Genomic DNA, 23,628 nt, shown 5'->3' with positions numbered 1-23,628 from the left:
GGCATGGATATTGATTCTACTCACTGTTGTGTGTTTCTGGATGAGGTCTGGGATGTGTCCTGCAATGTCCATCACTGTAGCTCCGGGGTAACAGAAGGTCAGTGCTCCTCTCATCCTGACGTTACAGATGATGGAGTCCCCGACATTGAGAGTGGTTGGTGGTGGAGATGGTGGTGGTGGTGATGTGTCCGCTGGTTGAAGCCGGGCAGAGGACCTTTCCAGGACCTGCTGAGTGATGGGCTGAGCTCCCCCGGGACTGCAGCGACAATAAGTCGGCTGTCCTTGGCGGGTCCAAGCTTCAGTGGGGGGTGGCGCGACGTAGAGGGCCGCTGGCGTTCAGCAGGTCCCGCAGCAGCTGGTAGGGTCCTGCGAAGTCACAGCCAGGGGCTGGCAGAGGAGGAAAATCCAAATCCAAGGCGCCGAAACGGTTGGACAAGGGCAGGCAAAGTGGAGGAGATTGGCATCCGCCGCCCCGCACACCCCCACCTTGGCCGGACCCAACCTTGACCCATGCACCCTGGAGCATGTGAGTGGAGCTGAGGGGGACTTTCGGCTTTGCCCCCAGCTGGAACCAGCGTTCCTCCTCCACCGCGAACACCATGCAGGCCCCCGGCACTCCACGCCCGCTTGGAGAACTGGAGGTGGACCTTGCCCCTGCAGTTACGCCGGGCTGGCATGAGATGACATCCACCAGCTGAGCCCCAGCAGTGGTGGCAAAGGTCCGGGAGAAGCTAGTGTCCACATCGCACTCATGGTCCTGGATTTGGTGGAGCGTGGAGATCCTCTTCTCCAGCTCTAGAACTTTCTGGCTCGGCCTCACACAACCGACACACCAATGGCTGCAGGTGAGAGGCATGATGCAGGTGGAAGTAGACAGCATGTAAAAACAGACAGCAGTCGAGCTCCAAAAAAGTAATTTAAAGAAGTTCACAGTGCTAAACATGGTTAAAACCAGTGTAAAACAGTTAAAACCAGTATTTTTAAAAAGGATTAAAACCAGTTAAAACCGCCAGTCTTGACAGCTCCCCGACACAACTGCATGGTCCAGATGCTCTCCGTGTCCAGCGGCACAAAACCGAGCCCTATTGGGTGTATTTACAGGAATGAGATCTGACATGTATTTTGGCCCCATGCCAGTGAGTGATTTATAAACTTGTAGGAGCACTTTGAAATGTATTCTGTGGTTTACTGGTAACCGGTGTAGGGATATACGTAAGAATAGGAGTGATGTGCTTCGTTCTCTTAGTTCTTGTTAAGAATCTAGCAGCAGCGTTCTGAGCAAGCTGCAGCTGATTCACAGCTTTTTCGGGAAGACCAGTTAGGAGACCACTGCAGTAGTCCAGCCGACTAGAAATAAAAGCATGAATGAGTTTCTCTAAGTCTGGTCTGGACATGAGACCTCTGGCTCTTGATGTTTGATGAAGGTGATAAAATGCTGATTTAGTTATAGCCTTAATAGGTCCAGAGAAGCTCAGGTCGGAGTTAATTATAACACTAAGATTTCTAATTTTTGTCTTTATTCCCTTGGCGTTCAGCTGAGCAATAACATCCACCCTAACCTTCTTATTGCCAAAGACAATAACTTGTCTTTGTTTAACTGAAGGAAGTTTGACTGCATCTAGTTGTTTACTTGCTCTAGGCACTGGCAGAGTGAGTCCAGTGGATGATCATATAGTCATATAGTCTATCTCACCTCGACACATGGCTCTGGCTCTGGAAGCAGTGTCCTTGAGAGGGGCTGGACACTCTACCACTCTGGAGTTGCTCTGAGAGACGCAGAGGTGGGGGTTGGCATACTAGTTGCCCCCATCCTGGTCCATGTATGATGGGGTTTACACCAAACACCAGGATACCTTAGCCCACAGCTCGATGACTGACTTTGTTGTTGTCTCATTACGTATTGTGAGGGTCTGCTGGAAACGTCTGGCTGAGTCTCTTGTCAGAAGAAATTTCAATTCTCACATCCGACAGACCTTCCAAAATGTTCCGGGGGGAGAAAGTGGACATGGTGGGGAGACAGTGGGCCATGTCTCCATTGTCGAGGCGGTCGACCGGAGCTGCGGCTGCAGGGTCGCTTGTGCCTGTCATGGTGGAAAACCTCAAACCCGATTGTGGACACCTATGGTCAGGGATGTCATTGAGCTGAAGGAAGAGTCTTATCGAGTCTTTTTGGCCTGTGGGACTCCAGAGGCAGCTGATGGGCACGGGCAGGCCAAGCGGAATGCGGCCCGGGTGGTCACAGAGGCAAAAACCCGTGCATGGGAGGAGTTCAGTCAGACCATTGAGCAAGACTTCCGTACGGCTTCAAGGAGATTCTCGTCCACCCTCCGGAGACTCAGGAGAGGTAGGCTGCATGCTATCAACAGTGTTTACAGTGAGGACAGTGTGCTGCTGAAATCTCCTCCACCTCTTCATGAGGTCACCACCTCTAAACCAACGTTCCCCCTCATTTCCATTCACATTTTCTCTGTATGTTGTACTCCTTCAGTCACAGATGAATAAACGTTCATGTTTTCTGACTTTTTCCACAATGCGTTCTTTAATCTGTTCTGAGACTGCCACTAAATATCTTTTTACTTGTTAACGTGGCAGATGAATTTCCAAAGTTTGGACATCTCTCCGTCACCTCCTGCGAGCCCGTCGGAGAGCCCTTGCACTGACGCATAATGGTGTTGAATGCATCCGTACCAACCCAGACGGAGAAGTATAAATCAGGCTTCAGAGGATGTTTAGGCACCATACATTATTTGTGGGTGTAGATAAACTGTGAGACCACTCCCTTAGTTGAGAAGCAGCTCCACAAATGAAGAATCTCAAAAGGGTGATGGGAGTGCTCACCCTTTCGTCTTTAGACAACCCTTTTCCGGGATGCCCCAAACAATAAGAAAAAGTAATTTACCAAAGTAAATTGCTTTCTTTTTATTGCCAGCAGTCCAATCCCTAGACCTTTACCAGAATACCAGACAATCCTTGAAGGACAAGGACTGCCTACAACAATGTCAACTTGATTTATTATTGATTTATCTTGTGAGGTTTATTATTGATTCATATTCTGTTAATTGTGATGTTATTGGCGTGTTGGAAATAAATACATGATGATGAATGATGATGACAACAATTGCTTATTTGCTGCCCTTCCTTGAGATTACAGCTCAGCATTCAACACCATCGTTCCCTCGAAGCTAGACAGGAAACTGCAGCATCTAGGACTGAGCAGCTCCCTCCGCAGCTGGATCCTTAACTTTCTGTCTGACAGACGCCAGGTGGTCAGACTGGGCAGCACTACCTCATCCGTTGTCACACTGAACACTGGTGCTCCACAGGGGTGTGCATTGAGCCCACTCCTGTACTCACCCTACACCTACAACTGCACGGCCACGAGAAACTCCAACACCATTGTGAAGTTTGCGGACGACACCACGGTAGTGGGTCTCATCACCAACGACGATGAGATGGCCTACAGGGAGGAGATCAGTGCCCTGACCCACTGGTGCCAAGATAACCATCTCATCATCAACGTCGCGAAGACAAAGGAGTTAATAGTGGACTTTCGGAGGTGCAGAGGAGTACACACCCCCATCACCATCAAAGGCGACGCGGTGGAGATAGTGAGCAGCTTCCGTTTCCTTGGTGTTCATCTGGCCGAGGATCTCACGTGGTCAGTGCACACAAACAATACAGTAAAGAAGGCACAGCAATGCCTCTTCTTTCTCAGGAGATTGAAAAAGTTCGGCATGAGTCACCGCATACTCAGGACCTTCTATTGCTGTGCCATTGAGAGTATCCTCACCGGACGCATCACCACCTGGTATGGCAACAGCACCGCTTACAACCGCAAAGCTCTCCATAGAGTAATGCGGTGTGCATAAAGGATAATGGGAGGTGAGCTTCCCTCTCTCCAAGACATCTACAGGAAGCGGTGCCTGAGGAAAGCGGGGAGGATCATCAAGGACTCAACTCACCCCAGCCATTAACTGTTCAGACTACTTCCATCAGGAAAGAGGTTCTGCAGCATCCGGTCCAGAACCAGCAGACTGAGAGACAGCTTTTTTCATCAGGCCATCAGACTGCTGAACACTACATAGACACCTCACCCTCACTACTGGAACTTCAACATTACACACTCCATACTGTACATTAATGCCACTGTTTGTACATACCAACTTCTGTATATTATATATCGTGTAGTTTTGTTGTTGTTGTTGTTGTGCACGATTCTGTTGCTGTGAAGCTCGCACACAATAATTTCACCCGCACGTACTGTACTAGTGTACCTGCACATGTGACGTGACAATAAAGGTGATTTGATTTGATCTTAACATCAAGCCACAGTTCGTGTCTACTCCTCACCAGGGGCGGATTTAGGACTGAAGAAGATCCGGGGCTTAACACACACGCGCGCGCACACACACACGCGCGCGCACGCGCACACACACGCATGCGCGCACACACGTGACACGCACTAGTCAACATCATATATATATATATCTTGTACCACATAATGTTTAATCTGAAGCTACATATTCAGCATATTCAGGGCAGAGTATTGTTCCTGTTAGTGTTTAGTGTGAGATGATAGTGAATATTCCCTTTCTTTCTCCAACAACTTTACCTGATAGTAAGCTAACTTTAGGCAAACCAGCAGCACAACAAATATTTTCAAATAAGACTCACAAACCTGAGTCAACACCAGTCTCATCAGAGCTGGGGTTCTGTCGTTGTACTTTTGGTCTAAAAAAACGTCCTTATGTCCATCTTCACTCATGCGTTTCAGACAGAGACTGCAGAAGCCAGCTGCTGAAGGGCTTCTCTTCAGTCTCAGGTAAACTGTATACTGACTAAGTAGCCTAGTGGTAGAGTGTCTGCCCTGAGATCGGGAGATCAGGGGTTCGACTCCTGGTCGGGTCATACCAAAGATTTTGAGAAAAATGGGACCCAATGCCTCCCTGCTTGACACTCAGCATTGGATTGGGGTTGGATTGGGGGGTTAAACCACCAAATAGTTCCCGAGCGCGGCGTGTCTGCAACTCAGGGGATGGGTCAAAATCGGAGAATAAATTTCACCACACACCTGTGTGTGTGACGACTAAATGGGACTTTACAAACTACTGCCAGCTGCGCCCTCTCTGTGTGACTTTGGTACTGCATGTTACTTCCGCAATTTAGATCCGGGGCTTATCATGAAAGATCCGGGGCTTCAGCCCAAGTAGCCGGGCCTAACGCCGCCCCTGCTCCTCACTGCTACAGAGGCCCTCACACCTGCCTTCTGTCATTCCGGACTAAGTTCTGAACATTCCCAGATGCCACAGCTTGATCAGCTTTGGGAGACGGTCCTGTACTATTGAACGTTCTCTTGCTCATTTGTATTCCAAATTAGCTGTTGTTGATGTAGTTGTAGCAAACGTTGTGACAGTTAAGATTTGTGTCTTTCTTCAAACCTAGATATGGAGGGGCAGCCTGACTTACATCTGATAAATATCAATAAATATTACAATTCTATTCAAAATGCTGCCTTCTTCGTTTCGGGATGGGAGGCTCCAATATGCTTCTGTCTGTGAATATTTATAGATGACAATGGAGCTCTCTCCTCATGTCCATCTGCTCAGGATCAAACCCTGTTGAGCCTCTTTCCACTCAGATCCGACAAGACTCCTAATCCCCCAGAATAAACACACACACACACACACACACACACACACACACACACACACACACACACACACACACACACACACACACACACACACGGCACAACATATAAAGTAAAACGCATGCTGACTGTCTCACCAGAAACCCATGTCTGTATATGAGTTTGACATAATTACATTTTTACCCAGAGAACAATCAGAGAGTGCTAACAAACACCCCCGCCACGCGTGTGTTCATGGCCAAATTGACCACTTGCCATTTCCATTTCTTTGGCAGGTTTTGTTTTAGTCAGCTGAGAGATGCTTCACTTCTCACTTCTATTAATAGGTCAGAGAGCAACACAGCACCGACCCACGAGGCAGCACTGTGTATTATCTCAGCAGCAAGTATTGCACTGGTGTTAATTAGAAACGATCACCTGAAAAGGTCACCTAGGTGGGGACGAGCTGGCAGTCGACAACAGATGACCCTTTTGTGTGAACAAGTCCCTGATGGGAGGAAAAACCTTTTTCTGTCTTTTTCTAAAGGTAAACGTTTATCACTAGGAGAGGGGAGTGGAGCGTTTGCTCTGACCTGAAGAACGTCAGTCCTTTCTAAAGCGGGAAGTATTTAAAAGTAGATGAAAGCAGTGAAGATGTTTCTAACAGCCTCCATTCTGAGGCTAATTGTTGAAAACTCTGTACACCTGTTTTACTTAGTGATGTTTGTGATCTATTTGTTGCTTTTTTCCAATTCGTTTTATTAAACACCCTTTTATTTACCACTTCCATCTCTTCAACAGTTTGGGAATCAAACGGTGTGTGCAGTCTGCAGATCGTGGGACGTTTTTGAACTCACTCTGTGGGCACTGCTCACTGGTGCAGTTTATAGACTGGAGGTCGAGTCCCTGGCAGTCCTTGCCCCCGGTGCCAGGTGAGGGCTGGGTGCACTCCCTGCTCCTCCACATTGAACAATCTGCACCGCATGCTGACCACTTGCTCCACTCGCTCCAGCCTCCATCCACTAGAAACACACACAAACAACAAAGCTGAGCACTCTCAAAAAAGTATTAGAAAGCATCCTGAATGTTGTGTTTATGGAGAAATAATGCAGCAGTTTTATTCTAAATCACACAGTAATACTCAGACGCAGCAGTGGAGCAGAAGCGATATGTATTTGCGTGTGCCGTCATCGTCCGAACCACTTGTTAGTAAGTGTAAACCTGGTGTTGATACCTTATAAAGATATGCAAACCCACTAGATTCTCCAACAGCTGCACGGGGAAACCAAAGCATGCAAATGCAGCTGGGGAGAGCCCAGTTGTCTCCATTCTGCATTCTGTGTTCATTTTCATCGTGGAAACTAGATGCAAATAAGTGAAACCACACGGGTGTGAAGGTGCTGCAAGAGGGATGGCAGTCAGGAAACCCGATCCATCCCCAAAAGGTATTCTCTGTTTGACAGTACATCATGCGTACACCAAGTTTGTTGAAAGAGAGAGATTATTCAGACCTGCTTTTGGATCGATTAACTTGCTGAATGGGAAAAAACAGGGTCCTACTCTAAGCTGAGAAGAATGAGCATTGCACCTGTGGGTCAGCCGTCATCAGCATGAGCAAAATGAGCTAAATGGAAAATGGGCCGTTAATAGTTCTGAGTACCAGTGGCTTTTCTACTCATGGAGAAAGAGGTCGTTTCACAAAGGTGGGGGTAATGTTGGCGCTGTGAACTGGTGGACTAGAGTGACAGCGCCGGGCCCGGAGAAAGTTACCATTCGGCTAACGGGGGAAAGAGCAGTAATGAGCTCTCAAGAGGGGATAAACACCTCCGTCTCGCTCCCTCTTCCAAATGTACGGGTGAAGGGGACCTGATGACGTTCATTTGCACGCACACACCCTTCCACGACAGCAGCCCTTTCCCTTACTGACCGTGGCACAGGAAAACCTCTGTGTTCATTAACCTTGGCAATAGAGTCCAGAGGAAATGACCCACCGACTGCAGATCAGACCAGCAGTTCCTCAAAGGCTTTGGTTAATAAAACATCAGAGAGGCAGCATATTATCTCCTAATTGGACTAAAAATTGGTTCAGTTAAGATTTTCAAATTGATCTCAATTTGTAAAACCGAGCTGATGGGCAAATTACACCAAATGTGTAAATTCAACTCTGCTCACACGCAAATCCGTATGTTTGTCTGTGAGTGTTGTTAAATGGCTGCTGCAGAATTTGAGATGAATTGTGTTCCTGCGTGCGAGATTGTGGTTGGATGCTGACGCAGCTTGGAGCTTTTTTGCAGTCAGATTCATTTGGCAGAGAGAGCAGAACCAATCAGATAATTGTCCTTGTTTGGCATTGAGTGGACCCGTCCGTGGGCCAGTGGGCTGATTGTCCAAGCTGGGAATGAAAATGATTGAATAGCAAATGACATCCTAATGAATATATTATGTTGCCCCGCAGTTAATCACACCATGGTGAAATACAAAGCCATGTGATCAACATCGGCTTTGATGAGATGATGATAAAACTCTAGTTCCGCTCTTTGCCACAAACCAGGACTAATGGCAAGCAAATGGCTTTCTGAAACCAAAGTGCTGCTTAAAGACGTAGACGTGAGATAAGGAGTAAAGTGTAAGGGTTTGGGGGGGTGAGGGGTTGAAAGAGCGATGAATATGCATGAACAGGCTGTTGTCTCACACGATGGTATCTTCTAGATGAGCACAAATCAAAGAAATGTACAGAAAGCATCAACAAATAAATTTAAAACCAAAAACAATACAGCATTTTACCCAGAAATTCTAAGTAAAACTCTTAATTTTTCTTTTTCTGAGTCCATTTAAAGGAAAATAATTCATCTTTTTTCTTTTAATCAAATCTCCAGAAAGCAATTGTTAGTGCTACAGCCAAAAGGCACCTTAGCTGATTTTCAATCATGCGGCGCCACAGGTTTCAGGTCACGCAGGTCTCTGAGGAGGGACGCTAATACAATAACCCAGTGGCAAGTCCCCCGTTTGGATGTGTTTCCAAGTGTAGAAGCAAAAAAGGAATCCGACTATTCTCTGCAGGCCAGTGGGAGGGCCTGTTAAGAGACTCTGCTGTTCAAAATGACAATGGCTGCTGACGGCCACAGTCTGAGATCACTGAACACTCGAGGTTTCTGTGTCCTTGAACACAACACAGGGGGTGGACGACTGCCACAGAGACCAGCAGGCTGCCCCTCCGCTCCTACTGTCCTGTCAACACAGCAGCGCCCGCCCCCTAATCCAACTGATCAAAGGCTGATGGGATAAAACAAAAAAGTCTTGAGGCTTTTCTTCTGCACATCTGGCTGCATCAGCGTACAACCAGAAAATATTCTGCAGTTCTGAGGAACATTAATACAAGTTATCAAAAATAAAATGATAACAAAATGATCTGATTTCTCATGCTGCAACACATCAGAGTTTACTTTGGCGTGACTCGGAAACCAAAATGAGACCGTGAGCTGGGGAAGGGGGCAGAAACAAATGGCATCAAATGATTAAAAATGATGCAAGGATGACACCAGATGGCCACCATCTTTTCCTAATGAACTCATGTGCTGCGCTGCCACATTCGTTCCCCGCAGCCTTCATTTACTCTGAGGGTGAAGTGTGCAGCGTGCAGAACAATCTATGATGACATCCACTGACGTATGGCTACGTACTTCCACAGCGGAATGAGACGTTTGCATCCAAGTGCAGAAACAAGTCATATGGTTCACACAAGCACAAGTGCACACACAAAGACACTAACCCCGAGTCTATTTGCTTTCAATCTAGATGAATTCTCACGACTCCTCTGGCAAGCCACGGGGATCGTTACTATATTTAATTATGCACACAAGTTGGAAATTTCCTCGGGTTGTTTGTTGTTTCAGCTCGGGTGTTTGTGTGGAGCTGGCGTCACCGCCAAACCTGGTGACTAACTATGATCACGCAAGTCTTTGTTGGAAACGCTGATCTGACGCATTGCCGCGACCGTTGGCTCTGGCCACAAGAGCAATAAGCGGGCGAGGGATGGGGTGGAGTGGGAAAGGCTGGGATGAGACAAAAGGAAAATGCAGAAAGGCGGAGGGGAAGGAGAAAAATGAGATAAGGCCTCACAGTTTGGCCACTCTGTGTTGATCTGCTCTGCTCTCAGCCAGGAGCTTTAGCCTCAGCCTCCTCCACAGCGCCCCGCGTCTCCCAGCATGGAGCCCATCTGATCCATCACACAAGCCCCCGCCAACTCTCATTAAACACTGAGGAGACTTGGAGGAAAATACAGATGAGCCTCTCCGGCTTTCGCACTTTCCCTCAGACGAGAGGTGGGAGCACACATTTAGACACAAGAGTCATTGTGAGCAGACGTGGAGGGCTTTTGCTGATGGCGCTAGCCTGTGAAGACGTATAAATGTGCGTCTGCTCCGGAAGAAACGTGGCGCTTTTTTAAAACGACCATCTGCATTTCAACCAAATTAAAAAACTTGCCCAGAAAACGAATTTTATAAACTAAAGCTTCCTCAATCCCTAAAGAATAATTACAACAAAATTCAGACGGCAACAACAAATTAATCAGTACGGGCAGCTAAAAACACACAAAATCAACTTCTGTGTTATTCATTTGAAAGCGCTAATGCTGGAAAAGTTAAACACGCCAGGGAGCTAATAATCAACACAGAACTCTGAGTTTAGATAATTAATGAAGTCTTGAAACAAGACCAGCATTAAATCATGTAACTTTCACAACACGGCTCGCAAACAAAGGCAGCGTGGTGGAAAATGCCTCTCAAGGCTCACATGAAAAAATAAAGAGCAACTACTTCTGAGTCCAAATGTCAGCCGCGTCTGAATAAATAAAATCATGTCTGTGTGCTGCTTTACAGCTCCCTGCACTCCTCCCTCCTCCTTCTGAGGAGGACCGACGCCGCTGAGCAGACCCGCGAAGGCTATACGCACCGTGATAATTAACTGTAGTGAGCTGTGATGCTCCCTCCCTGCTGGCCTGGCCTGAGTCACTCAGTACGACATCGCCTATTCATTCATTCATTCATTCAGTCAGTCAGTCATTCATTCACACTCTTCATGATTCATCTGATGAATCAAAAGAGGGTTCCTATGGGTGCTGGGCTCTATTTTGAGTGTGTGTGTGTGTGTGTGTGTGTTGTTGTTGCAGTGCAGACGCAGACAGCTGGGACTTCTCAGAGTTCTGGCCTCAGATGGGCTCCGTACCAAACAGCCGGACTGACGGGTGTAAGTGGGGTCACGTTGCTCTAGCGTCTCTCATCAACAGTAAAAAATTGAGTTCTTTCTTTCCCAAACTCTTTGTGAAATGTGTTCACAGGCCATAAAGCTTTTTTTTGGAGGTGCCGAATTGCACACTTTCTTCTTCTGGAGCAGCACACAGATGTGAGGAGGGAGGGGGAGTCTAACAATAGCAGCTCAAACTGACATTAATCTCTTTAAGCTGGTGGAGGTCAGCATCCTGCTCCGCTGTGGAGGAATGTCAAGCTTGCCTGGGTCCTGCTTTAATTCCATTACTGCTTCCTCCTGCTCCGTTCAGATCCTGACGTTGTGCGTTTCATCTCATCTTCCTGCAGCGGCTGTACTCCAGCGAGCCATGTTACTTACACTCGTGACGTCTGCTGCTGTCTCTACATGTAACGGAACACCCCGACCCACAGAGGAAGAAAACCTGCATTTTTTTGGGCTGAAAGATGCCGCCACTGCCCGAGGTGTTGTGTTTCCTTCTCTGATATTTACAGAGAGTGGGAGAAGTCTCCTGCGGTCAGCAGCAGCAGCGTCGTCCCAGCTGTCTGTCCTCACACCGATCTGCTGGTAGCCAAACACTCAACTTCTCTCCGTTTTATGCTCCCTTCTCTCTTTTTTTGGCTTCTTTCTGTCTTACATTAGATCTGATTCCACCTGTTTCAGTCCCCTCCTCCACCTTACACCGCCCTGCTCCTGCCCTGCTCTCCTCCCTTGTCGTCTGGGCCTGTCAGGGGGCTAATGTGAGGCTGCAAACGAGGCAGCTTGACTTCCATCTCAGCCTCCCAGAGATCAATAAGCGTTGCTCACTATCAGGCAAGACACTCTCTCTGCTGCTCTCACCAAGGAGATCAAGGAAGCAAATGAAACGCCCTCAGCTCCTCTCACGCGATGAGACCACATTTCAGCTGTTTTTGCTCATATTTACTAAGCAGCAAATAAATGGAGTGCGACACAAAACCGTGGCGGGAACCATGCGTTTGGAGTTCAAGCAGAAATGTCTCAGAAATAAAAGTTGTCTGTTCACGATGCTGATGGTAAAAGGATTAAAGTGTGATGATAAATCACTTTATGAGGCCTTATTAGGAAATGGCATTGCTGTACAGGCAGTCTAATTGCTGGAAGCAACAAAAAGCCTGGAAACCCCCCAAAAATGAAAGTGCTGTACCAAAGAGCGGTTAAAAAAAAACAGACTTTTAGATGAAAAAAAAAGGCATAAAAACAGAAGCCGCGGGAAGCCAAGCGCCACAGGACACACACACAAGGTTGCCTGGGAGTTACCTGGACAGGTGGCCACACAGGCACTTTTCTGGACGTTCTGCCCCTCGCAGGATGTGCCTCCGTTCAGCGGCGTGGGGTTGGTGCAGCTCCGGCTCCTCTTCTGCCAGCCACGCCCACACACAGCACTGCAGGATGACCAGGTGGTCCATGTGGACCAGCCGCCGTTGACTGCCAGACCGGCATCGGGTGAAGAGGTGAGGTAGACGGGGGGTGATTGGGGGTGGGATGGATGAAGGAACAGAGCAGCCAGGATTACCCGACATGCAGAAGAAATGAAAAAAGGAAGGAAAAAAAAAAAGTGTGCTGCGCAAGAAAAGTCGTGTCTGCTTTCAAACACTGGCTCCACTCCGCCAGGTGAACACATGGAAGAGAAGGAGCAGAGACAAGGGGTGTGTGGGGGGTACTTCCTGTGCGCGAGCTGGAATTACAGCCAAATGCAGTGAACCAACAAGCTGACTTCAACAGGGAGCGGACATAATCTGACAAATCACCATCTTACACTTTATCTGATGGTGCTTCATGTGCACATCTCAAACATCTCATCCAACGCTGCTGCAAGATTTAACTGAACACATTAAAACGGTCACCGAGAATCCATGTCCTGTTAAACCAGTACTCATGGTTATAATGATAATAATGCATTGAACTTATATGGCGCTTTTCTAGACACCCAAAGACGCTTTCACACACTCTCACATTCACACACTGCTAGTGATGGTAAGCTACTTGTAGCCACAGCCGCCCTGGGGAGGTCTGACAGAGGCGAGGCTGCCATTTGGCGCCGTCGGCCCCTCTGACCACCACTAACACAGGCAAGTTGGGTGAAGTGTCTTGCCCAAGGACACAACAGCAGGATACCCCTGGTGGGAGCTGGAATCAAACCCATGACCCTCTGATCATGAGGCAACCCGCTCTACCACCTGAGCTACTGCTGCTACTGTTATGTACAAAAGCAAGCCTTCTCCTTGGAAAAGTCACCAGATAGCTGAAAAATAATTAGGCTGTAACGTAACCCAAGGGCCTTCACACGTTCACCGCTGTGTTGTTTTCCCTGTAGCCAAATTTCAGACTGCTCCTAAACTTTAAACCCTGCTTTTCTGTTATCGGAACTACTTGCTGAACCAGTGTTCATAATTGGAGCTCTAGTGTCTCTCCATCATAGCAGGTGATTACATCAGATCCAGCCTTTCTCCGTGGTTTTCTCAGCTTATGAAGAAGACGTTCCTGATTTATTGACCTGAACAGCACTGTCGCTCACTCTCTCTGTACATACTCTGTTCCCTATTTCCCCCCCTAACTCTCTGCGCTTGTCGTGGCTGAATCATTTCCTCCCCCCATGCAATTGATTGCTCTGCACAGCGAGGTAAATTGCCAGGCAACTCGGCCTCTGATTACCTCTTAGCACAGAGTGCAGTCACATCAGCTCGGCCTCGTTAAAACGCAACTCTGGCCCTCCGTTGAACTGCCTTAGAAAAGGGGCTGTTATTAGGACTGGCTAACACTAGGGAGATTAACTAACACTGCAGACAGTAGTGCTGAGAGTTAAATTATATTTCCTGGTATAATATGAGACAATATGTATATCAGTAACAGATCTGCTTTAAAACTATTTATCTCCACTGGGATTTAAACTGACTGTCATTTTGTTAAGTAGGCCTGCAGAAAAAGCAAAAAATAGGGTAGTAGTGTCATCATTCATTTATTCTAATATATATATATATATATATATATATATATATATATATATATATATATATATACAAGACGGTGACACAATAACAGCAAATGACAGGAAGGTGAACATGTTTGGCTCCACTGTCTTAATAAACTGATCTAAACAAAACAAATCATAACTGCTATAATTTTACTATAATGCCATGAGGCTGAGTGGAGCGCATGATAATTGACCACTTAGTCAACATTTAAAGGTCAACTTTACTCAAATGTTTAATACATTTGCAGTGATCTCTAGAATTACTTGTAAGTTGTTCTCTGAGGAAAAAAGCTGCGGTGTGCTTGTTTGAAGATGTAGAAGTCAAAATGGCTCCTCACTCGGTGAACCTGCTCTTTAAAGGTGCATGAAGCAAGAATGTCATCCTGTGGTCAAATGTGGGTACTGCAGTCCACGTATCACAACAAAGGAGTCTGCTCTCAGCAACAGTTGCAGTTATGGTTCGGCAACAGTATATTTTACATGACGAGTGAAGACGGGTTGATAGGTAGACAAATACAAATTACAGTACACTGTGTGTGTGTGTGTGTGTGTGAGTGTGTGTGTGTGTGTGTGTGTGTGTGTGTGTGTGTGTGTTAGAGCGTACTAAAAATAGTCGCATGTTTAACTGCGATAAACCGTAAAGCCATGACAGGAAAACCCCATCAGCTGCACAACTATTTAAAACTGTTGAGTTTAAGTGAAGCTACAATAAATCATTTAATTGGTGAATCCAGTAATTTGTTAATATTTTGGGGGGAAATACATAGTTCTACAGAAAAGCTCTCCTGCATTATTTTTTAATGGAAATGTCCCTTTTTAATTGCTGGTAATGGATGTATGGCGTAATTTCATATTGTGAAATTAGCATTAATTTCACAATATGAAAATAATGGATTAGATAGCGTTAGGGATGCACGTTCTCCAAAATTTCTTCAACTGGTTATTGACGCACTTAATGGTAAAACATGAAATACATTTATTTGATCATGTGATGAGCTCACTTCTTGGTGCTCCTGGTGCTTGAGTCAACACATTTTGATTGAGGTGCTCTTGTGCCTCTAGACGGAGAAGGGCCTGGCTGCAGCACGTAGAAAGGGACGGCGTCGGGCCAGTTGTAAGACTCATATCTTTAATAATCCTTTTAATTTTAAAAGACATTTACATTCATTCAGCTATATTTAAGCATTTCAATCAAGTTCAAAGTATACACAGTTTGTTAAATTAACATTAAAGTCATGGAGAGTTTATTTTTTATTGCCCAAACAGCAGTCTGTCAGTGTTGATCACACCCAACATTATAACTAGATTATTTTTTCTAAACAAATTAGCTAAATTCAAGTTCTGATATCATTCATAAATGGGAATTACAGGATGATGTGGAAACACAACATGTCAAATGTTACCGTGGATTAAATATGAAAAGTTTACTTTTTCTCTTTAAATGCTCAGAAATTACAGCTGAATTTGCTCTATATGGATATAATCTGTTGAATGTCAACTATAGATCATTTCATAAATATCTACAGTGTTAATGTCAACAATGCCTTCTTTATAAAATATGAGAAGTACTTTATGCAGACTGATCAGTTCATAACAGGAAAATGTATATAGAATTAGAGGAATAATATAATAATAGTTTACAATCTTTAAAAACAAAACGTAAAAGTTCTCGGTGTCATTTCATTGCAATGTCTAAAATCGGAGGTATTAACCACACTGTAGCCACAGCTGCCCTGGGGCGCACTGACAGAGGCGAGTCTGTCGAGCACTGGCGCCACCGGTCCCTCCGACCACCACCAGCAGGCAAGCGGGGCTAAGTGTCTTGCCCAAGAACACAACTACAGCAACAGACCGAGCGGGGCTCGAACCTGCAACCTTCCGATTACGGGGTGAGCACTTCTCCTGTGCCACCATCGTGCTAAAGATAGGATCGCATTCTATGTTTGCCACGTGCCTCTTCTGGGACACGTCAGTTTTCACAGTTAGGACTTGAAAGGAAATCACACACAGTTTCAGTGTAAATTCCTCGATAATTTTCAAAATAAAATTATAAATGATAAAATAGTAGCTTACGTGTGACGTAGCGGCTTATTTACTTTCTGCATCACTTGAGAAGTGCAGCGGTTTGTTTTTTATGGCTTTAATCCTGGCAGTCGAGAGGAACAACACCATACGTGATATATCGTCCTTGTGAATCCATAATCAGGTATTTGATATGTTATGTTTATCTGGATATTAAACCTTTTAACCATTATTTTCAGTTTTATCTGCAGCGCAGTAATCTCTTATTCCTGAGTGTACTTGCTGCTGGTACACTGGCATTTCCTCAATAAGGGACCATAAAGGAGTTTTCTTTATTATTCTGTTCTAATATTTGTAGCAAGCTTTAGACAATCATGCAACTGTACTTGAGTTTATTAGAAAATAGTTATAATAAAGGTTTTGTCACGGTCCGGCGTGGTTTCTCCTCACTAAGGCCTAGTCCACACGTAGCCGTTTTTTTTTTAAAACGAATATCCGCCCCTCCAAAAACTTGCATCCACACCACCTCGTTAAAAAAAACCTGTCCACACGTACCCGGATAAATACGTTGTTAAGGACATGCCAGACCTGTAGGCGGCAGTACTTCCCCCGTTCTTAACCTCGTCCTTCGTCTGTGGTCTTCCGCAAGGAGCAGTAATTCCGCTTGCAATAACAAACAAGCAAAAAGCGCTTGGACAATTGATAAAGCGAGCGCAGCTCTGAGGGCATCCATGCTGTCGGCTAGTGTAAACACAGGTCGCACACGTGATGTCAGCATTTTTTTGTCACGGAAAGTGACGTTGCGGACCTTAAAACTCCGGTTTTGTCTGTCCACACGCAGACACCCAAAACTGAGAAAACGCAGATCTTCACTTTGGCCGGAGTTTTTAAAAAGATCAGTTTTTGTGTGAAAAAACTCCGTTTTCGTGTGGATGACAGGCCAAAACGTAGAAAAATAGCTACGTTTTGGCAGATCCCTGGCAACATGTGGACAGGGCCTAATTTGCTCTGAGCTTTACTTCCTGCAGGTGGGTGTGTCGGGGAGTGGGACAAGCTGCAGATCATCAGCTCATCAGCCTGCCAGGGATATTTAAGCGACTGAGAGACGTCTTCATTTGCTGGGTGATTAGCTCTACCTGTGTACCAGATAATCACAGCCACTGTTTTCGAGATAACTAGTTTAAGACATAGATTTTCAGCTCAGCCTTCAGAACGTTCGTTTATTCTCACTCTCTCTCTCCTTTTTTAGAGTTCTACCAACACCAACAACTGAACGCCTCCAACCTGGACTCCACTTCGTCTCTCAGTCCAACCCTGGCCTCCCCACTCTCCCTCAGCTCCTTGGATCTTCAGCACCATCAATGCTCCGCTCCATCAGCCCTTGTGTACAGGTCCCCGTGGATCTCGTCTCACGTAAGCACCCCAGACCGGACCTCCTCCCCTCACGAGCCTCCTCCTCTTCCTGACCGTAAGTCCTTAAACTTTATTATCCATCAGGATCTCAAAGGACCAGATTTAACACCTTTGTCTCTAGATCACCCCGCCCATATCCCCCGCTTTGGAGAACCCAGCAGGACTTTCTGCTGTGCCTTAAGTTCAACCTCTTCCTAATAAAATATTGTTTGTTTAATTCCTGCCTGATCTTGTGGACTGATTGTATGTCGCGGGTTAGGCTTCTACCACACAATATGACAACTCGTCAGCATTTATGAATCTCCCCACATTGATGTTGGGAGCAGCAGCTCAACACGAGGAAGCTCTGCAAGGTTCTGTGTGTTTTTATAGAGCCCGTATGACGCTCTACTCTGTAAAAACACTGCTTCCTTCATATTGTCATGAGTCACCTTTTTTCTGTGCACACATACACACGTAGATTCATCCTGTCTGCAGAGCGCGGACTTTCACTTAAAACGCTCTAGCAGCACCTTCAGAGTTGTGGTGGAGGTGTGGATATATATATATTTGTGCTTTATATGCAACCACCAAAAATATGGAAATGTACAGTGGGCTGCCAAAGTTCATCTTCGTGATTTTCCTGTATTAATCGTATAAATCCAGACTCATCGGAAGCGTTTAGAGGCTGTTATTTTTGCAAAGAGGGATCCACTAGATATTGAGTTAATTTTGTTTTTGTGGTGTCCAATTTTATACACCTGCCCAATTTGGTTTAAACAAGTATTGCACACTTTCTGTGAATCCTATTAACTTTGTTTCACTTTTCAAATATCGCTGTGTGTGTCTCCTATATGATATATTTAACAGAATTCATTTCGAAACAACCAGCAATTCATACAGGAAAATTAAGATGAACAAAGCTGCCCAAATTTTCGCGTTCCACTGTCCTCTATATTTCTGCGGCGTGACGCACGCTAATGCAACTATTTGTGCTCAAACGTGAAAATTTTAATTGTAGCCGGTTAACTTAACTGAAAAAAGTAACTGAAATAATGGCTGTGTCCGAATGCAGGGGTAGGGCGCTTGTGAGGACGCATTTGAGGTTGACGACACAATGCAGTGATGAGTACTGCCCGAATTCGGACACTCATCTTTGCGTCCTCGATCCGTCCGAATTTCAAGGATGGACCAGCCAAGGCTATCCCAGCATGCTTTGTATACCGGTCATTGGATTTTCAACAGAAAGCAGAAATGGGAGAGCAGCAAAATTTTAAATGCAAGTTTGTTAAAAATAAATAAATAAATAAATAAAAAGCCACAGAAAAATAAAATGCTTAAAGAGACAATGTGTAGTTTTTATCATTAATCTCTGGAAATATCCATCTAACTGTTGAAAATGAATGAAATGAAGCCCAGTTGTTGAAAAATATTGGGGCTCATTAACATAACCACAAAAATCAGGTCTAAAATGCATGGGAGCGGGTTTCGGGGTGACGCCACATTAGACGCCATGTTTCCTTCAACGGGAGCCCTTGAGGACAAACTGCATTTACTGATTTGTAACAAACGTTTACAAAACCTTCACCACTGTTGTTTTACACATTTACCTCTTCACTCGTTGCCAGTGATGAAAGGGAGTCTGACGTGCTTGTTATTTTGCTGAAGTTTGCACTCCCCAGGGCTTTTTGACTCTAACGGGGATCCGTTGGTAAGGTCTTACTCCAACACAACAATACAGCTTGCTTGCAAAAATTTAAATATCTACTGCCCTCTATCGCCAGAAAAAACGCACACTGTCACTTCAAAGCGGTTCGGTTCATAGGTATTTTTTGTTAGTATATTTGTTCTTTAGGTGACAATTTAGGCAGAAATCACTCAAAACGAGCTTGTGTGGCAGATCCCGCAGTTATTAATGTTTGTGTGTTTCTTTAGCGAAACTAGAGCCTGGCCTGCCAGACTCGTCCTCTGTTTAATTCTGCACAGAGAATGAGTCTGGTAACTCTCCCGTGCAAATAACCCCGCCCCCTGAGCATTCTAACCGTAACCGTTGTGCTTATTGTGAAAATACATTTCACCTGTTGTGATCATTTTAATCAGTCAACTATTGGTGAATTGTTTAAAGTTCCACATTTTAACACTTTTGGTTCTTCTGGGGCAAAATGACTTTCTGTGAAGCATGGGTTAAAACAAGGTCACAGACTTTAGCTTTGAGGACTCTCTGTATGAAGTTATTTGAATTAATTTCAGTCTTAAAACACACCGATCCATGAGAAGGGTTTAAGTTTCCACTCACAATAATATATCAAAAGAAGCTGTGCTTTTACAGCACATCGTTCTGTACTTCTCAAGAAAGTGCTTCTAAAAGCCATTTGGTGCCCCACATGATTTCCAAATCCTTCTATGAATCATTCTCATTCGACTACCATCTGCCGTGAGCATGCGGGTCAGAATTAGCCCAGTCTGTATGTACGCACGTTTCTTACTGTACCAGTGATTCTGGAGCCCTCTGTGATAGCAAATATGCTGCATTTCAATAAAGGTCACTCCACTTATCCAGCCAAGTCATTATTTCCAGTTTGCCTTTAATTCAGTTTCTTCCATCCTCCTGGATCCACAGCAGAAGAGAGAGGGGGAAGATGGCAGGCATGACACCCAGGATTGCCAGCATCTTTCAGACAGCGTGCCAGTTGTGTTTTAACTTGTGTTAATTAATGTCCAGATCTGCTATCACAATCCATTACTTTAAAAGAATATTTAAAGGAATAAGACTGCTGATGCGTGAAACTTCACACCATATGCTGTGCATTTCATATTTATTACAACTTCACTGTAAAGTCCTGAACAAATATAAAAACGAGAAATACTCTACTCTGGTGTGTTTCATGCAAGGGAGTAAGCAGAATTCAGTAGAAATTAACAAAGAGCACGCATTCAAAGGAAATCCCCTAAAGTTAGTCTAAATTTGACCATGTCTGTGTCTGACGTGAAATTCCAGAAGGAATCCCCTCCACCACCTACCGTAGACCAGGACAGTGGCCGAGTTGCTTTTGCGGCGAGCGACGATGTTTTTAGCCACGCACGTGTAGTTTCCTGTGTCAGCGAGGCGAGCTTTTTTGATGAGGAGATTGTGGTCTGCTGAGATGAAATAATTGGTATCGCTGACTGGGTCGATCAAGTCCTCGTTTCTCTGCCACTCCACCTGGAAATATCATTTAATGGTAAAAAGTCACTGCAGCGGCCAGATGGGACAAGAAAAAATGTAATCTGTAGCAGGGAAGTAAAATGCAACTTTGTTGAAGAAACAAGACAATTGTTCAGAAATAGAAAAAACGTGTAAAGTATTCTATTTGAATATTTATTACGTTTTACTGAGAGAGGCTGCAGCTTTTATTTTGGCGCTGCTGGTGGTCTACGAGCAAACCCCGTCACGTGCTGCAGCTTCTCCGTTCTCTTGCAGAAATCATTCCTTTTTACAGTTTTTTGCACTGGACTGTTTGTTTTTGCTGTCCTTACTTGACCTTGTGCTGTCTCTTGAGAAGCAGTGGTATGGCAGCATTGTTGCTGGTATTTCTGCCAGTTGCGATACCACGTATAATTGGGCTTTCTTCCCGTTTCTGCTTTCTCCCACGGTGACTTCTGCTCTGATGTTCTCTGCTGTTGAACTGCAGCTGGCACCGTCCTGCTACGTTCCCTCCACACAATCCCCTACACTGTCAGGCCGTGATTGGCTTGTCTGCTCATCTCTCGTCTCTGGGCAAGTGTGTGTGCTTCGGGCCCGAGCTCCTGTTGTGTTGTTATTAGAGCAGTTAGTGCCTATCTGGGACCGGGAGGATGCAGCACGTGAGGCGAAACAGCTGGCACCACTCTGGCCCTCACGCAGCAGCTAAAGATGAGGGGAGAGAAGGAAGAGCGGAGCAGAACGGAGGGATACGAGAGATGCCGCGCAGAGAGAGAAGAGGGCAGAGTGAGGCAAATAGACCCATTCATTATGGATGAGCCTTTAGAGATGCCAAACGGGGCAGTGAAGCCTCCACGCTCATCCTGAGTAATGTGACGAGATGATGTGATATATGGCTTCCCAGAGATGTAAAAGAGATAATAAATCAATAAAAGGGAATAATTAGAGATGTAATTTATCAGTGCTGGGTTGTCTGCTCCCCGTGGAACGCAGAGTGGTACCGCTGAGCCGAGCCTCGGTCACTCTTTTTTGCTCTTTGTCCTCCTGGTGAGGAGCCGGTGAATTGATGCTATGTGTGAGCCTATAAATATCTCGCATTTCTGTGTCTCACCTCGGCTTGTGGCACTCCCTCAGGGGGGTGGCAGCGCAGCAGCACCTCCTGATCCAATGCCACCTCTTTACCCTGCGGCTCCTCCTCAAAGTTCTTCCTCAGGTCTTGCAAAAAATTAAAAAAAAAAGGAGAACCAATTAGGATGTCTCTGAAAGCTTGTGACATTTGAAAGAAATCCTCCAACAACAATAAAAAAAAAATAAAACATTTTGAGTCTGGAGAGGTTTCTACATTCCAGTCTTGGTATGTTCAGCCATGGGCCCAGCAAGCACGTTGCACTCTCGTTGGCCCCTGAGCCACGGTGGAATCAGTGGCACCAACCGTGTTGCTTATTACAAGCTGCCTGGCTGCTTCAGAGATGTTTGTCTGCTGCCAGAGGGATCTGTATGAAGCAAAAGCAATAGCATTGCCCCCCACCACCACCACCACTAACTCCCCCCCCCCCCCCCCCCCCCCCCCCCAGCAGCCTGCAGCCTCCATCTGCGTGACGGCTTGGAGCAGCCACACAAAAACAAAGCCCCGAGGCGCCTGGACTTGAGCTCCTGCAAGCCCAGCTGGCTGCACGGGGCTTCGACACTACAGCTCATCGAGCACTCTTACCGTTGCACAAACTCCTGCAATATATTTGCTGGTAAGCACGGCTGCAAAATTACACACAAGTAAAAAAAAAAAAAAGTGTCGAGGTGGTGAAATAAATGCAGGTCTGTTTGCATCGGAATAGTCTGCCGATCGCTGGGGGCTCGGCGCCGATTTGATGTGTTCCCTCCGTGTTTTGATCCAGAGCAAAGCAGCGACGTGTTGTGAGGGGCCAAAGTCCTTTAAACAGATGTTAGGCCTGTCCTGATGAATCACACTGAGAGAAATGTTAAGATAAGCCGAGAGTTTCACGACATTTAATTTAATTAAAGCGGATGCGATGGGACTGGAGGACACTTGAGATGTAACGGCTCTGGAAAGCTCTGAAGCACAAGGATATAAGAGGGTGCACAAAAATATTGGAAACATGTCGTTATGCGTTGCTGTTCGAGCATGTGTGAGTCCTTATCTATCCAACTTTGTTAAGCTCTCCAACAAGGGCAGATAATGACTGTGTGTTTTTAAAAAGCCTGGTGGTTTGGAGGCTGAGCTGCATTTGGCTGTGTCTGGGATAATACATATTTATGTGTGGAAATAATAGAGAGAATCTTCTAAAATACTCCAATGGCTTCTTCTAATAAAGCTTTTGAGGCTGCAGCGAGGGATGAGCCTGTGTTCCCCAGACAGATTTATGATTGCTGCACAGCAATAAATTTCCATTCAGTTTTTATTCCGGTAACTTTCTCGGGGATCATTGCTGATATAGTGCAGCTAATCAAGTAGGCCCACACTCATGAATACTTAAATTTAGTGCTCCACATTTCTCCTTTGTAAAAACGGTATTATCAGAGACGGTTTCTCCTGTTTGAAGTTATTATAATATAAGTCGCTTTTACTTGACATTTCTTTTGGAATTACAAACATATTGTCCCCCTCAATAATAAAAAAATAAAAAATAAATAGAATACAGGACTACAACCGTGAGGACTGCAATTGTATTTGTCTAGGCCAATCAAAATCTTCTGTGTTGTGACTATGCCAACATAACATTTGCGAATGTGGTGTGACATCATTGGAAGGCGCAAGCTCACGTAAAACACGCCGTCTAAAATGGCATCCCCCGGAGACTTGGACCTGTCCAAACGTAGCCGGGGATCTGCCAAAACGTAGATATTTTTCTACGTTTTGGCCTGTCATCCACACGAAAACGGAGTTTTTTCACACAAAAACGGATCTTTTTAAAAACTCTGGCCAAAGTGAAGATCTGCGTTTTCTCCGTTTTGGGTGTCTGCGTGTGGACAGACAAAACCGGAGTTTTAAGGTCCGCAACGTCACTTTCCGTGACAAAAAATGCTGACATCACGTGTGCGACCTGTGTTTACACTAGCCGACAGCATGGATGCCCTCAGAGCTGCGCTCGCTTTATCAATTGTCCAAGCGCTTTTTGCTTCTTTGTTTTT

General features: G+C 45.5%; 1 protein-coding gene across 4 annotated transcripts in view; it reads right to left on the bottom strand.

Annotated features, from left to right (window-relative positions):
- Nucleotides 1–23,628, bottom strand: part of unc5a (unc-5 netrin receptor A) — a 363,819-nt gene that overhangs the window by 110,029 nt on the left and 230,162 nt on the right. For 2 of the 4 annotated variants that reach the window (XM_054738923.2, XM_054738924.2), the window contains exons 4-7: nucleotides 21,593–21,696; nucleotides 20,322–20,502; nucleotides 12,173–12,340; nucleotides 6,487–6,651 (exon numbers count right to left, since the gene is read on the bottom strand). In XM_054738923.2, coding sequence (XP_054594898.1) covers nucleotides 6,487–6,651; nucleotides 12,173–12,340; nucleotides 20,322–20,502; nucleotides 21,593–21,696 — 618 coding nt within the window. The remainder of the gene's footprint in view (nucleotides 1–6,486; nucleotides 6,652–12,172; nucleotides 12,341–20,321; nucleotides 20,503–21,592; nucleotides 21,697–23,628) is intronic. The other 2 variants (XM_054738925.2, XM_054738926.2) reach the window with 1 other exon arrangement.

The sequence above is a fragment of the Nothobranchius furzeri genome, chromosome 1, assembly GCF_043380555.1.
Source record: "Nothobranchius furzeri strain GRZ-AD chromosome 1, NfurGRZ-RIMD1, whole genome shotgun sequence".
In the NCBI taxonomy this organism is placed as follows: Eukaryota; Metazoa; Chordata; class Actinopteri; order Cyprinodontiformes; family Nothobranchiidae; genus Nothobranchius; species Nothobranchius furzeri.
This window is presented reverse-complemented; position numbering and strand designations above follow the sequence as displayed.